The 14,059-nt window shown below is 45.4% G+C and overlaps 1 protein-coding gene across 1 annotated transcript in view; it reads left to right on the top strand.

Moving 5' to 3' along the window:
* The window catches only part of LOC144689682 (echinoderm microtubule-associated protein-like 6), a 693,547-nt gene that overhangs the window by 119,240 nt on the left and 560,248 nt on the right, over nt 1-14,059 (top strand). The window contains exons 6-7 of the mRNA XM_078556972.1: nt 12,267-12,402; nt 12,595-12,796. Coding sequence (XP_078413098.1) covers nt 12,267-12,402; nt 12,595-12,796 — 338 coding nt within the window. The remainder of the gene's footprint in view (nt 1-12,266; nt 12,403-12,594; nt 12,797-14,059) is intronic.

Raw genomic sequence — 14,059 nt, 5'->3', positions numbered from 1 at the left:
AATGCCAGGTTGAGCCCCCACTGCAAGATTAGTTTGCTCTGAGGCAGCTGGCATTAGCTGCACTCAGAAAAACCAGGTCTCAAAATATTACCCTTTAAGCTGCATGTAATAAGGTAAGAATTTAAAATACACTTACCTGAATTGCTTCTCTCACATTGAATCCTCTCAGTTCTGGGATCACCCTTGTAAATCAGTTTTATACTTTCTCAAGTGTTTTTTTTGTCCTTTCTGTAACATGGGGAGCAGAATTGTGCACAGTACTTTGTATTCTATTTCAGAAAGCCAGTTAGTGAAGGATAGAACTGGGGCAAATCTTTGCTCACTTGTATATTTGTTTACAGAGTTACACATTACAAGCGTTTACCTCCTAACTCAACAATCAGTTTTTGCCTGTGTCTATTTTTATAGAGGCTCAAGTGAGTCCCAGATAATGCCCACCTCCTGATTACAATTAAGCATAATTAATGTATAATCAACCGACTCCCCCTTCTCTCTGTAAACAAAAAATAGAATTAATATGTGCAACCAAAATTTCAAAACAAATTAAATCTTTAGGAAGGATGTGAAGGGTTGCGAGAGACTGTAGAGAAGATTTATGAGAATGCTTCTAGGGATAAGGGACTTTAGTTACAATGGTCAGCTTGGAAAAGCTGGGGTTAGAGAAGAGAAGGTTTAGGGGAGATTTGATAGAAGTATTCAAAATCATGAAGGGTCTAGACGGGAGTAGATAGAAACTGTTTTCATTGGCTGGAGGGTCAAGAACCAGAGGGCACTGGTTTAAGGTGATTGATAAAAGAATCAATGGTGACATGAGGAAAAATTATTTTTATGCAGTGTGTGGTCAGGATCTGGAATGTACCACCTTAGAGGAGGCAGATACAATTGGGGATTTCTAAAGGGAATTGGATAAGCACCTAAAGCGGAAAAAAATTGCAAGGCCATGGAAAAAGGGCAGGGGAGTGGGACTAACTGAGTTGCTCTTGTCCATGCCAGCTACATGATGTGTGGATTGGCCTCTTTTTGTGCTAGAACCATAGAATGGTTACGTGATTCTAAACACCTCCATTATAAAGCATTACATTGTGAGATGCCCCTCCTCTAGGATCACTAACAATTTCTTTGCACATGCATGTCTTTTTGTAAAACAAATCATACAGCTGTTGACTTGCAGCCACCCATTTAATTTGAGACTCTCTTCCAAGGCCAATCTGTAACCTTTTTCTTACTCTCACTTCTCATAGAGTGTACAGTATGCCATAATGAATGATTACCTACATAACATTCAATGGATATACTATCTTCAGTATGCCTTTTGTATAGAATATCAATTAAACTATTTGACAACTGGAATCCCATATCCACTGTCTTTACAATAACCAGTGTTTCAGCAGCTAAAGTACTATTAACAGCCTTTTTTCAGTTTACCAAACTGAAGGACAACAACATTTCCCATTGTCACCCATAAGAAATATTAAGAAACCAGCTGCATTAGAATCCCCATTAGGAAGATTTGCATGTGAAGCGTTGCTAAATATGACTAGTTTCATATGCATGAATGGGCATGAGCAGCATCTCATTCCAAAACAAGGATATGTGAAGAGTTGAAACATGGACACCATTGTATGTCAATGGCCAAGTGGTCAGAGGCCATTTGTGAGGGCAATATGAAACAGGCACTATGGTCACCAGACAGAAACCAAACACTGCTGATGAAGGACATTTTAATAAGTTACATTTTGTGAGCAGCAGAAAAGAAAGAAATACCGAAACAGATCCAGACCAGCTAAGGAACCAGACCCTGCCTGAGATCCACCAAAAGGCAGAGAATTCATGCTTACCTTTATCTACCTATTTGAGGACCAAAACCAGGTTATCACTGCAGGGGTTCAACAGCACCTTGACTGTGCTGAAGCCAGAGAAACCTGTGACTGAAAGCGGTAAGCCACTGCGAATCCGTCTTCATGAACCTCTAACCTCTATTTCTTCAGTGGACCAAAGCCTTCATCTAGAAAGTAATTGTGAAAGCGAATTTTAGGACTTTTAAGACCTAAGCACACGCTACCGCCTTTGTGATCGCCTTTTCTTGCATGTGTGTGTGTGTGTGTGTGTGTGTGGTGTATACATTTCAGGTGTTGAGTAATAAACATTTAACCTTTTAAAAAACTTACAAGAAAAACCGTCATTTGTCTGTTCTAGAGTCTCAGAGCTCCTGGGGTTAAAACACTTTTCATTTAAAAACACATCTGTCTTTGGTCATTCAAGAGGTGGACAAAAGGGGAGCCATCCTACCATCTCCTCCCCGTCCATATCAACTGTCTTATGACAAAAACATTTTGGTCTCTCTGAATCATCCTATCCTATATACTGTCTCTTTTACTAATTTGAGGAGCATCTGCCTTTTCGGACAGAATCTTGCTGAGGTGTTGGAGGTCTCACCTGCTGGCTGGAGAGGTACCGAGAGATGTGAACTGCCTCTTTTTATGAAAGCCTGCTGAACCGCACGCTAATCATGCGGTGGCAAGGTCAGCGGTGGACCTTCCCCTGCAATCAAGACCCTAGGAGTGGAAGTCTCGCCTACTGAGAGCTGCTGGTCAATCAAGACTGTAAAGTTTCTAGTACAAGGGATGCTGTAGTTTTAGCTGATAGTTATGAGTTATCTCACACTTTTTACAAACCCACACAGGGCTGGAGAGATAAGCAAGTTGTTAATGAACAGGGTACTAATGGCCATGATGGAATGTTGTTGAAATGTATAAGAACCTGCGAGGGCTTGACAGGATAGATGCTGAGAGGATATGGTTGAATGTAGAACTAGAGGTACAGATTCAAAATAAGAGGTCTCCTATTTAAGATGGAGATGAGGACGAGTTTCTTCTCTGAGGGCCATTAGTGTTTAGAATTCCCTTATCCAGTGAGCAGTGGAGGCTGGGTCACTGAATATATTCAAGGCTGAGTTAGACAGATTTTTGATTGGCAAGGGAGTTGAGGCTTATGGAGGACAGGCAGGAAAGTGGAGTTAAGGCCAAATTCAGGTCAGCCATGATCTTATTGAATGACGGAGCAGGCTCAAGGGGCCAAATGGTCTACTCCTCCTATTTCGTATGTTCTTGCATGACATTCCCTTGTATGCTTATCGACCATTGCGCGCTCAATGGAATCATAGCCCTTTTAGCAACGGTCCACAGTGGCTCTCAGCTTTCATTGGGTTCCTGAGTCCCTGTTTCACCGAGGAGTAAATCTGAGCGACTGTCCCCAAGCACTATCCTCAGTTTTTGGAGAGCTCCTTAAGCCTGCTTCTAGCAGTAAAGCCTATTCCAATGATTCTTCTTCCCCTGGCCATGCTAGGATGAATCTCCTGGAATCCTTAGATGGCTGCAGGATGGGCCTCTTCAACTTGAGACTGTCTCTCTCCCACGTCCAGCTGTGGTAGCTTGCAAAGGCAAGCAGCCTTTTCTCTCTGTTGACTACACAGACGTGCTACTGTCTGCCTGTGATAATCATTGATTTGTAGGGAAGCCTATAACCTGATCTCAAAAGTGGTTTACTTCTTCCTCTTCCGCATTGCAACGTGAAACTGTTTTAACAATTCTTTCATGGGATGTGGGTGTCATTGGCTAGGCCAGCATTTATTGCCCATCCATAATTTCCTTTGAGAAGGTGATGGGGTTGAATGCCTTTTTGAACTGTTGCAGTCCATGTGGTGTAGGTCCAACCACAGTGCTGTTAGGAAGGGAGTTCTCGGATATTTTACAGCAACAGTGAAAAAATGGCAATATAGCTCCAAGTCAGGATGGTGTGTGGCTTGGAAGGGAAATTGTAGATGATGGTGTTCCCATACATCTGATGCTCTTGTCCTTCTAGGTGGTAGAAGTGGTAGAGGAAGGTGCTGATGAAGAAGCCTTGGTGAGTTGCTGCGGTGTATCTTGTGAATGGAGCACACCGTTGCCACTGTGCATTGCTGGTGGAGGGATTGAATGTTTAAATTGGTAGATGGGGTGCCAATCAAGTGGGGTTGCTTTGTCCTGGATGGTGTTGAGCTTATTGAATATTGTTGGAGCTACACTCATCCAGCCAATTGGAGTGTATTCCATCACACACCTAACTTGTGTCTTGTAGATGGTGGACAGGCTTTGGGAGTCAGGAGGTGAGTTATTCTCTGCAGAATTCCCAACCCCTGACCTGCTCTGGTAGCCATAATATTTTCAAGGCTGGCCCAGTTCAATTTCTGATCAATGGTTACCCCCCAGGATATTGATAGTGGGAGATTCAGCAATGATAATGCCATTGAATGACATGGGGAGATGGTTATGTTCTCCCTTGTTGGTGCGAATGTTGTTTGTCACTTATCAGCCCAAGCCTGAATGTTGTCCAGGTCTTGCTACGTGTGGACATGGACTGCTTCAGTATCTGAGAAGTCATGAACATTGTGTAGTCGTCAGCGAACATCCCTACTTCTGACAATATGATGGAGGGAAAACCTTCTATCAAGGTACAAATGCTAATTAGCTATCCTTGATCCCAACTGTTTTTCACTTTAGAAGTAAAGGATTATTTTCAGCACAATAGCTTGCAACCTGATACTAACACCTTTTTGAGTCTTTGGGAGACTCTTAGACTCTACTTTTGGTAAACTCATAGACTGCTGCCTTTGGTTGGAATCTTGTGAAGCTCCCGGGAGTTGGTAACGAGGTGGGCGGGGGAACTTTATTGAGTGGGAGGCAAAATGTCAGCTTCTTGACAGGGGGACGAAAGGTGGGTATTAAGTTGGTGGCGGATTGTGCTTCCCGACAGCAAGTGACGGGAACCTCTTAGCACATTAGCATGTCATGCATCCCCATTAAAACACAAATTTGCTAAAATTAGTGTGCCTTTGGAATTAAGTAGGCAGCAAACAAGAAACACGTGCCTTCAGATTCACGACTGCATCTGATGGATGATAAGCGGGCAACCACCACTGCTGGCTTGCCATCTAGGTTCCAAACCCCCATAGTTCCAATAGTTGCCTAAAAATAGAAACCTGCACCTCTCAGGAGATTCAGTGTTGCCACTATTTTTGAAACCAGACAATAAATGGTGTTTCTATAGGCCCACATCACCCATCATTGATCATCCATCAAGTGCCATGCCCTTAAATGCACCCATCAGTTTGTACAACTCCCAACATACCATTCAACATATATGAGTAAAGTGATCCAAACCATATATTTGCACATGACTTATAATATCTATAGCATAATAAACACCCATGTTACCTTTGTGCCATTGCAATTTTTTAAATCTTACATTTCCTAACACTATGCCTTGGTGCAACCCCGACATTCGCAGCTGAGGTGGAAGCAGCCTGCCGAGTGCTATGCCCCGTTGTCTGAGATGACCTTGGCTGCCGTCCTCTGGTAGTCCGATGCTTAGAAGGCTCCAGCCTGCTGAAGGTTTCCTACGCAGGTGTAGGTGCACCCTCTTTGGTCTCACACCTGTTGGAGGAGATGGGGTCACTGGCAGAGGGGAGGAGGATCGGCAGTGCACCCTTAGAGTGCCCTGAGATGACGCCCCCAGGGTGGCTTGCTGGCACTCCTCTCTTTGGTGCACAATGGCACCTCCCTGAATCCAAGAGGAGGAGAAAGATGCCTTGTCCCCCTCTCCACTAGCCACTGATGTATAGAGCCCATGGCCAGGGTGATGGAATGCAGGTCGAATGCGTACCCGGCAGCCACTGAGTGTTCTTTTGGACCTGGCTCTCCATAGTAGTTGCCAGCCTTTCCAAAGAGGAATCCAATTGCTCGCATGCTGGAACCATGACAGCACTCAGAACTTGGATGGACTCCTCCACCTCTCGCTCAAGGCTGCGCATGGCCTCAGGTCTCTCTGCAAGATGTTCCCTTGCTTGTCTCTGCATTTCCATTGGGTTTGTTATGGCCAATTCCAGAGGCACATCATCAACACGGGTTCAGCATAGGCCTAGTGTCCAACAGTCTTGCCTGTCAAGGAACCAGGCTGAGGTGACCTACCCACAGCGCTGACTGTTTCTGCTCAGATGGAGGGTGCAGGGGAACGATGTGATGGTGCATCCTCTATGTTCCATGTCAGCTCCAAAAGTGGAAGTGGAACTTGGTGCAGGTTGCCTCATCCGTTTACACTTTCTGCAAGGATCTGCAGTGGAGAACACACAAAATTAGCTGTCGGTTATGCACAGTCCCTTTTCCCATTAATGTATCATATGTATCTCCTGTATGCCCAGTTGCCAACACCAGACTGGATGCACCCTCACTTGGAACCTTGAATTTCCAGCCTCTCCCTCTGCGTAGGATCGTCCACCTTCCTCCCCTCCTGGCCCCGCAGCCCTCTTCTCTTTGGGGGTCAATATTCTGATGCCGGGGACACCTCCACCCATCTTTGACCACTTCCTGACGTTTGTTCTGCAGGCAGACACAAGGATTGAGCTTCATCCTATGAGGTAGGAGGAGGCTGCTATGGAGACCTCGGTCCAAGACATTGGTCCTGCACTGCTGCGCAGGCTGAACTCTATCGCTGATGCCATAGTTGGTCTCTAACAGTGTCAATGCGAGAAGGGTGCAGGGCAGCTCGATCTCATTCTAGCCTCCCCTTCTCAAGGAGTCAGCCAGGGACTGTTGGGCACCCACAGGGAGGAGGGCCAGCAGCTTGACACCCCGGGGCCATCCAACCAGGTCCATCCATCCAGGTTACTCCAGGAATGTCCGGCCGATCCAAATCCCCTCTTCCTGTGACCCCATCATCTCCAACTCCACAGGCCAACGAGGGTGAATCTGGTCCACAGCAGGGTACCCAAAGCAGGCTGGAGCCCTCCAGGTTGTGGCCCTCCAGAGGACGCCCGCCAAGGTCATCACAGACAGGGTGTAGCAGTCAGCAGGCTGCCTTCACCTCTATTGTGGATGTCGGGAGAGCACCAAGATATAACAGCAGGGTTAGGAAGGTTAAGAAGATGTAGTTGCATCGCGTGGGCACAGATGTTAATCACTTGTACATAATGTTCACTATTGCAAATAAACTCCCAAGAATGTCTCCTTGTTATGATGAACAGTGTTCGTGTCACCCGGATTCTTAGGTTCCTGCAAAGATAAAGGCAGGTGTCTCAGTCCAGGGCCTCTTCCCTATGCAGTGTGTAACCTTCAGACCAAAGTGATGGTCCGGCTTCACATTTACTGGACACATCAGTGATGTCTGCACCTTGATGGTTCTTGTCATCGCTGCTAGAATGTCGTGGGCAGACGTCACAGAGTTCCATCATTCTCTCTGTGTGCTCTCAGCACCTTTAAGGTGGGGCTGGCCCCCATCTCTTCAGCATTTATGACAGGTGATGGTATGACCCTGAAAGGTACAGGTTATGAAGGCTGCCAAAGGATCAGGTGAACTTAAAGTTTCACTGCTGCATCTCCATGATGTGACCTTGATCACAGTGTGCAAGCGAGCTGCCATCAGCCAAACATGAGCCAGACATTCACAGAGGCAATGTGAAGATCTATGGAGTGTCCTCAATGCATGTCGTCATCATCCTTCTGGAATCTTGCGACTATTAGGGCCTCTGCTGCATCCCCATGACACAAGCCTGAGCACTGAGGGTATGTGTGCTGCATTTAAACACACAGGAGTTAAACATTCACAGATGCAATGTGAGGATGTCAGGACTGTACTCACTGCATCTCATCATCATCCTCCACTAATCTTGTAGCTGTTAGGGCCTCCCGTGCACGCTTGCCTCGTTTGGCCAGTCCGCTGGCCTCATTGCCAACATCTTTGCCTTCGAGAACTTCTGCACCCTCATCCCCTTCGACATCCTCCTCATCGGAGGAGACCTGCAGCTCTTTCATCCCCTCCCCAGGCAAGTTCTCCCCCCATTTCAGCGCCAGATTGTGTAGCATGAGTGATACCCCCTGGGGACTGCACTGCAGCGCTCCATCAGACCTGTCAAGGCACTGGACCCTCATTTTCAATATTCCAATCATTTGGTCCACCAAAGTCCAGGTTGCAGCATGAGCCTCGCTATACCGTCCCTCTGTTGCAGTCTGAGGCCGCCCACAGGCAGCATCAGCTATGTCCTCTGTGAGTAGCCCTTGTCCCTGAGGAGCCATCCTTGCAGTTTCTGTGGACCCTGGAAGATGTCAGTGTTCTGAGACAAGATGAGGATGTAGGCGTCATGGACGGTCCCTGGGAATCATGCGTATACCTGCAGGATGCATTTGTAGTGGCCGCAGAGCAACTGAAATTCAGCGAGTGGAAGCCCTTGCGGTTCACATACTGGACTACTTGTTGCCACAGAGATCTAAGCACCACATGAGTGCAGTTGATAGCACCCTGCACCTGTGGAAAACCAGAGATCTGCACAAATCCCAATGTTCTTGCTTCTTGGCTTGCCTGATCCAGTTGTGTGAAGATGGCACCTGTGACTTCCTGGATGCATTTGTGGATAGAAGCTTGTGAGATCCCACACAGGTCATCTGTGAAACTCTGGAAGGAGTCACTGGCGTAAAAATTGAGTGCCATGGCCATTTTGATTGTCACTGACAGTGGATGCCCTCCAAGTCCCCGTGGCGCCAAATCCTGCAGCAGGTGGCATATGTGACTGACCAGTTCCCTAGATATGCCCAGTCTTCGGCGACACTGGTTTTTGGTCATCTGCAGGAGTGACAGGCACCATCTATAGACCCTGGGTCTAGCAAGGTGCCTAGGAGCGGTGGCTCGCTGTGGATCTTCAGCTGTGTGCACAGGAGGCCCTGCCCTTTGGCGAGCCAGGCTCTTCCGTGGCATTCTTCTCCTCTTTCTCAGCTCACTGTAAGCCATGAGATATATCGCTAGATCACCAGGCTCCATGATCCTGATTCTCCTCCTGCAGGGTCAAAGAAAGAGACGTGTGGGTTAGCATATGTCCCCTAAGGACCGCTCTTGGTTAAGTCTCCGACTCAGGCTACGACTCAAGGCCCATTCATGCATGCTGGAGAGTGCTGGCCACCACTTGCATGGCCACTTTGTAGTGTGCTTCATGGCTGTCCGAAACCTCACCCACCTCTGTCCCACTCCACTTGACTGCTCTCAGCTCAGGCACAGGCATTCTCCTAACCCGCATTACAAGGCTGCCCTGTTAGCTTGAACTATGAAGGATACAGGTCCAAACCTGAATAAAGATATTTCAAGGGGCTCTGAGTGCCTCCACCAGTGACTGCTCCATGGCCACCTTTCGCAAGGGGATTCTACAACTTGCCCAGTCGTCCAGTTGTCCTGCACTCCCCTTGAATACACAATAATTTGCAGCCTGTGCCAAGGGGTGAAAAGTTCTGGAGCATTTTGTGGCACATTCATGCTTTTACATTTCTTGAGTGGGCAGAAATGCTTCAGGCGCCCGATTCCAAGCATGTCAATAGAACTGCTGCTGAAGGGTCTCATCCACAGAAGAATGCTTACTTTTGGCAAGCTTTTACAAGTGAGTGGCCGCCTCCCTCAACCTTGCGCAGTTCCCCAGCCTCCTGTCATGTGCATGTGTACTTCCATCGGTTTATACTGCCTTGCCCTCCCACTGGCCCTATGCCTGCGTTGGAGCCCTTGCCGTGGCACTGCACTGAAAGCCAGCTGAGAAAAAGTGACTTGCCCCCCCGAATGCACAGTGCCTCTTCCTTGATGTCCTACAGGCGATCCTCTTGAACGCTGCACAACGTTGTGTGCACTCACCTCCGAGTTCCCCTCGAAGTTCAGCTCGCCAGGTGCATGCTTTTTAAAGGTAGTCATAAGTCACACTGTTCTGAAGTCACCCCAACGTGGGAGGTAAATTTGATGTTGGAGGATGATTCTGGCATGCAGGCACAATGATGAGATGCAAATACATTAAAATTTAGTTCCTGACATTAGATGGCAGGAAACGCGGCTCACCATTGACAGGCAGAGCGGATGATTGCAAACTGGTTTCATGACGGCATAAAACTGATTTTTGGCCTTCTCACCATATTGTCTGCCAAACACACCCGCTCCAATGAGAACAGAAAGCTCCATAATCTCAGCATCTGACACCTGTCTGATTGAAATCTTTCACAGTCCTCCTTATTGTTGCTAAACCCTCTGATTTTGTGTCATTGATAAACTTTGCAAGTCCAAATCAACTATATATACTGAGATTATAAATTAACACTTATTACATGAGCGGCAAGGTGGAAAGGGGCAAGGGAGGAGGTAAAAGTTGGAAGAGAGTTTGAGATGACTGGAGGAGTGGAAATGTAACACAGGAGGGTGGGGATGGGGCCAAAGTACAAGGGAGAAGGCAGGAAGGCAAGCAGCGTAGAGGGAAGAATGAGAGAAAGGATGGGAAGCCAATGGAAGAGATGGCAGGAGGAGCACAGGAAAGGGATGTTATTTAGTGAACTGCATCAATGCCTGGGAAATACTCTCCATACAAGTGGTGGGGTATTGCCAACGATTGGAAAATTCAACCAGTACTGCGTATTTTGAGAGCTAAGGAAAGTGATTTCAGATTTGTACTGGTCAGTGGAGGAAATGAGGGGAACACGAAGGGGAGGGTGGTGGGGGGAGTGATGTTGAGCAATTGGATAACCAAGCATTGTTCAAGGTCAGTGGCAATGAGAGAAAGGATAGTTTTTGTTAGGAATTATAGTTGGGAGCATTGTGTAAAGGAAGTGAGATAGGAGTAACTTCTGCAGAAGCTGCAGGTAGTGAGTAAATTACAATTAGGCTGCCTGTAGGTGGGTTGGAGATGCAGTCAACAGTGAATGAATGGAAATTTTTACATGGTGATGGGGTAGGTGAGTCCAACCAAGACATACTGCGCAATACATGTCCACTTTTTCTGCTCTGCCAGGAGAGAGGTCTTAGTTTGGGGGAAGTGTAAACAATAGGCAGATTCTTATACCCTTCAAAAAGAACTGTGGGTCAGACCATTTCCAGGTCATAACCTGCTTTTGCTGGCAGCACGCCACTTGTGTGATTCTATGGGAAGCGGCCTCCTATTTGGCACTTGCATGTTTGTCATCCAATTAAGGACAACAGGCAGGTTTCTGAAGCTGGGGACCCAATCCAAGGACCTGCAGCCTTGAAATGAGAGGTGCATGCTTTTGCTGCAGGAGGGGGACCAGGAGGGCATGAGGCACCCATTGAAAAGGTATTTACTTTTTAAAATTAAAATGTGCCTCAGCTGCCAGGCTAATCCTGTGCCTCCATTGTGAGGGGAGATCTGAAAGAGACCTCAGTGCCAGCTGCTGGCAAGCCACCTCCTGGCATCTGCTTTGGCCTCAGCAGGTAGCCTGCCTGCCATTGGGAAGATCCAATCTGCCTACAATTGGGCACTTAATTATTCAAATTGGCTGCCTGTTGCTGCTGGGCGGGTAACTGCTGCCTTTGATGACCCGCCTCCGGAAGATTACCCAGAGGTGGGAATGTGTTGGATCGCTGACCCGATGCTATCATATCAAAGTTTCCACCTGGTCCTGCCTTCAAGCCAGTCTCCGCGGGAGCAGGACAATTCCACCAATGAGTGCAGAATCTTCTTTGCTGCTCGTTTCAATCAAAGGCTGACAATTTCACTTTTTTTCAGGGTTTCAGCATCTGACACAATTGCTTTCTTGGACTTGATATCTTTCAGCTGTTGCCCTTCATGAATATTTGACATCAGGCACGTTTTTTATCTAAACTATTTAATTATTTATTTTCTGGGTTTTTCTTTAGGGCTCATTTTGCATTCCTATTCACTTACTTCTCCTTTGTTTTCTTTAATTTTTTTTGTTTGGAGCTGTTCATATTGAATTTCTTTTTGTTCCTTTTCTGGTAATTGTACAGTTTGATGCAAGCTTTTTTTTTACCATGCCACTTTCTCATCTTTGAAATTCTGAAACCTCTCACCATTTCAGTATTTGACATAGCCATGTTTTTACTCCAGGGTAAGATCATCTAACATCAGCTGTGGTCTACTAATACTGTAAATGCAGTGCAATGACAATTTAAATGAGCTGATTTTCAGCTACAAAGAATATTTTTTTAAATGGTTGCGCTTGAAGAGTGTTTTTGCTAAGCGTCATATATAATGTTATTCTGAAGGATAAATTCATTGGTTTAGGACTGTAGAGTTTGGGGGAGTAGCAGAGGTGTGATGCTTTTGTTGTGGTCCTATCCAACCTGTGTTGTCTTAGAATACTGCAGGAATTTACTTTTATGTGTCCAATATAGTGCTGTGACATCACAGTTTAAAGTAAATTATGTAAAGTGCCTACTCTGTTTAATTTATTTTATCTTGGTAGGCAGGCATATTCAGTATGTACGCCTGTGAAGAAGGTTTTGCTACTGGAGGGAGAGATGGTTGCATCCGACTATGGGACACTGATTTCAAACCAATCACAAAAATTGATCTTCGTGAGACTGATCAGGGTTACAAAGGTATTATATTCTTCTTTTGTGCTAGGTACTGTTGACTTTGTGCTTAAAAATGTGACTTAAATAAATTTTGAACATTCCTAAACCATTTCAGGAAATTACTGTTCTAAATATGTAACAGTTTCTATCTCATCTTCATCTTAATAATTGTGGTGCCAGAGTATCAATCACCTGCTTTAAGCTTTTTTTTTAAAGGTTTGTCTATCAGAAGTGTTTGTTGGAAAGCAGACCGCATTCTAGCAGGAACCCAGGACAGTGAAATATTTGAAGTGATGGTTCGAGAACGAGATAAACCTCTCCTGATAATGCAGGGCCACTGTGAAGGGGAGCTGTGGGGCTTGGCAGCCCATCCTAAGAAGCCATTGGTTGTCACAGGCAGTGATGATCGATCTGTACGGTCAGTGTTCTTTCATACTTTGGATTTTCAGGCCTTGTTTTGTCTTCCATGATGTGTTTCATTTATTTTTGTACTGTTAACTATTATTAGAAAAGAAAGTACAATTTTTAATGCATTTATTTTCCAGTCATCCTTAATGAAACCAAAATATCATAATTATGTTACTTACATATTAACTGATTCATATAATAAAACAATGGTATGAACATGAGGCATGCAATATTTCTTGGGTTACAGAAGCTTAATATTAAATTTGCTTGATATCTGGTACAAATTGTCTCATTACTATCTAAAATATTAATTTAATGATTTGTGTTCTGGTAGCCAATTTTCTATTATGCCTTTAAATGAAAATAAGTGGGTTATTAAAATAAGACAAGATAGTCACCCTGGGGGAACAGGGGGTAAAAATTCTTCATGCCTAGTTTCTGGCATGAAGAAGGTAATGTGGCCTCATTGCATGCCCAAAATTGGATACAAAAGGCTAGGCCAGAATTGAGCCTCATTAATATAGATTCAAGAGATTTTAATTTTGAGAGCTGCCAGCATCTGAAGGGAATTCCTGGGGAGTTGGGTGATGTGGAGTGGCAGTGAAGGGGGTGCCAATCGGAATACTCACATATGTAAGGGGTCTAATACCTGTTTTGGGCAGCTGGCAGAACATCTTAAAAAATTGCCCAAACCAACAATAGCTTGGACATCTTTCAGGCACCCTTTTGGCGCAGGCCATTGGCTCCTGTTGTAAAATGTGTTATAACCTCCATTATTATGACCAGGATGGGAAGTGTGTGCAAATTATCAAGCCCCACTACTCTGCAGGTGGTATCTTTAATTTTAATGTTTAATTTTATCCCAAAGTGGCCAGTTGGGTATCTATCTCACTAGTACCCCAAAGAAACGAGACGATGGCCAGGCTTCTTTCCAAAATGCAGAATGATTAATTTATTCTTAAAACAAAACTTTTTTTTAACAAGTTGCAAGCACTAGTTAACAAACAATTGCAATCAGTAAGTATAGCTATTAATCTCTTCCTAAAGAATTCCCCCAAACATGCACACAGACACGCATACAGACACGCACACAGACAAACAAAGGACAAATAGATATTGTCTATCTGCAGAGTTGGGCTTTTAAGGAGGTTGCAAAAATAAAGGATAAAGTCCTTAGGGTCTCGACGATGTTGACTTGGAGTTCTCTCATGTGAGGACTGGCTGCTGGTCCTAGTGGATGCCTAGGAGTTCTCACCAGCTTGCTTCAGCTGTG

Source organism: Cetorhinus maximus, chromosome 14, assembly GCF_964194155.1.
Source record: "Cetorhinus maximus chromosome 14, sCetMax3.hap1.1, whole genome shotgun sequence".
Taxonomy (NCBI): domain Eukaryota; kingdom Metazoa; phylum Chordata; class Chondrichthyes; order Lamniformes; family Cetorhinidae; genus Cetorhinus; species Cetorhinus maximus.
The sequence above is the reverse complement of the archived record's forward strand: the minus strand, read 5'-3'. Positions and strand labels throughout refer to the sequence as shown.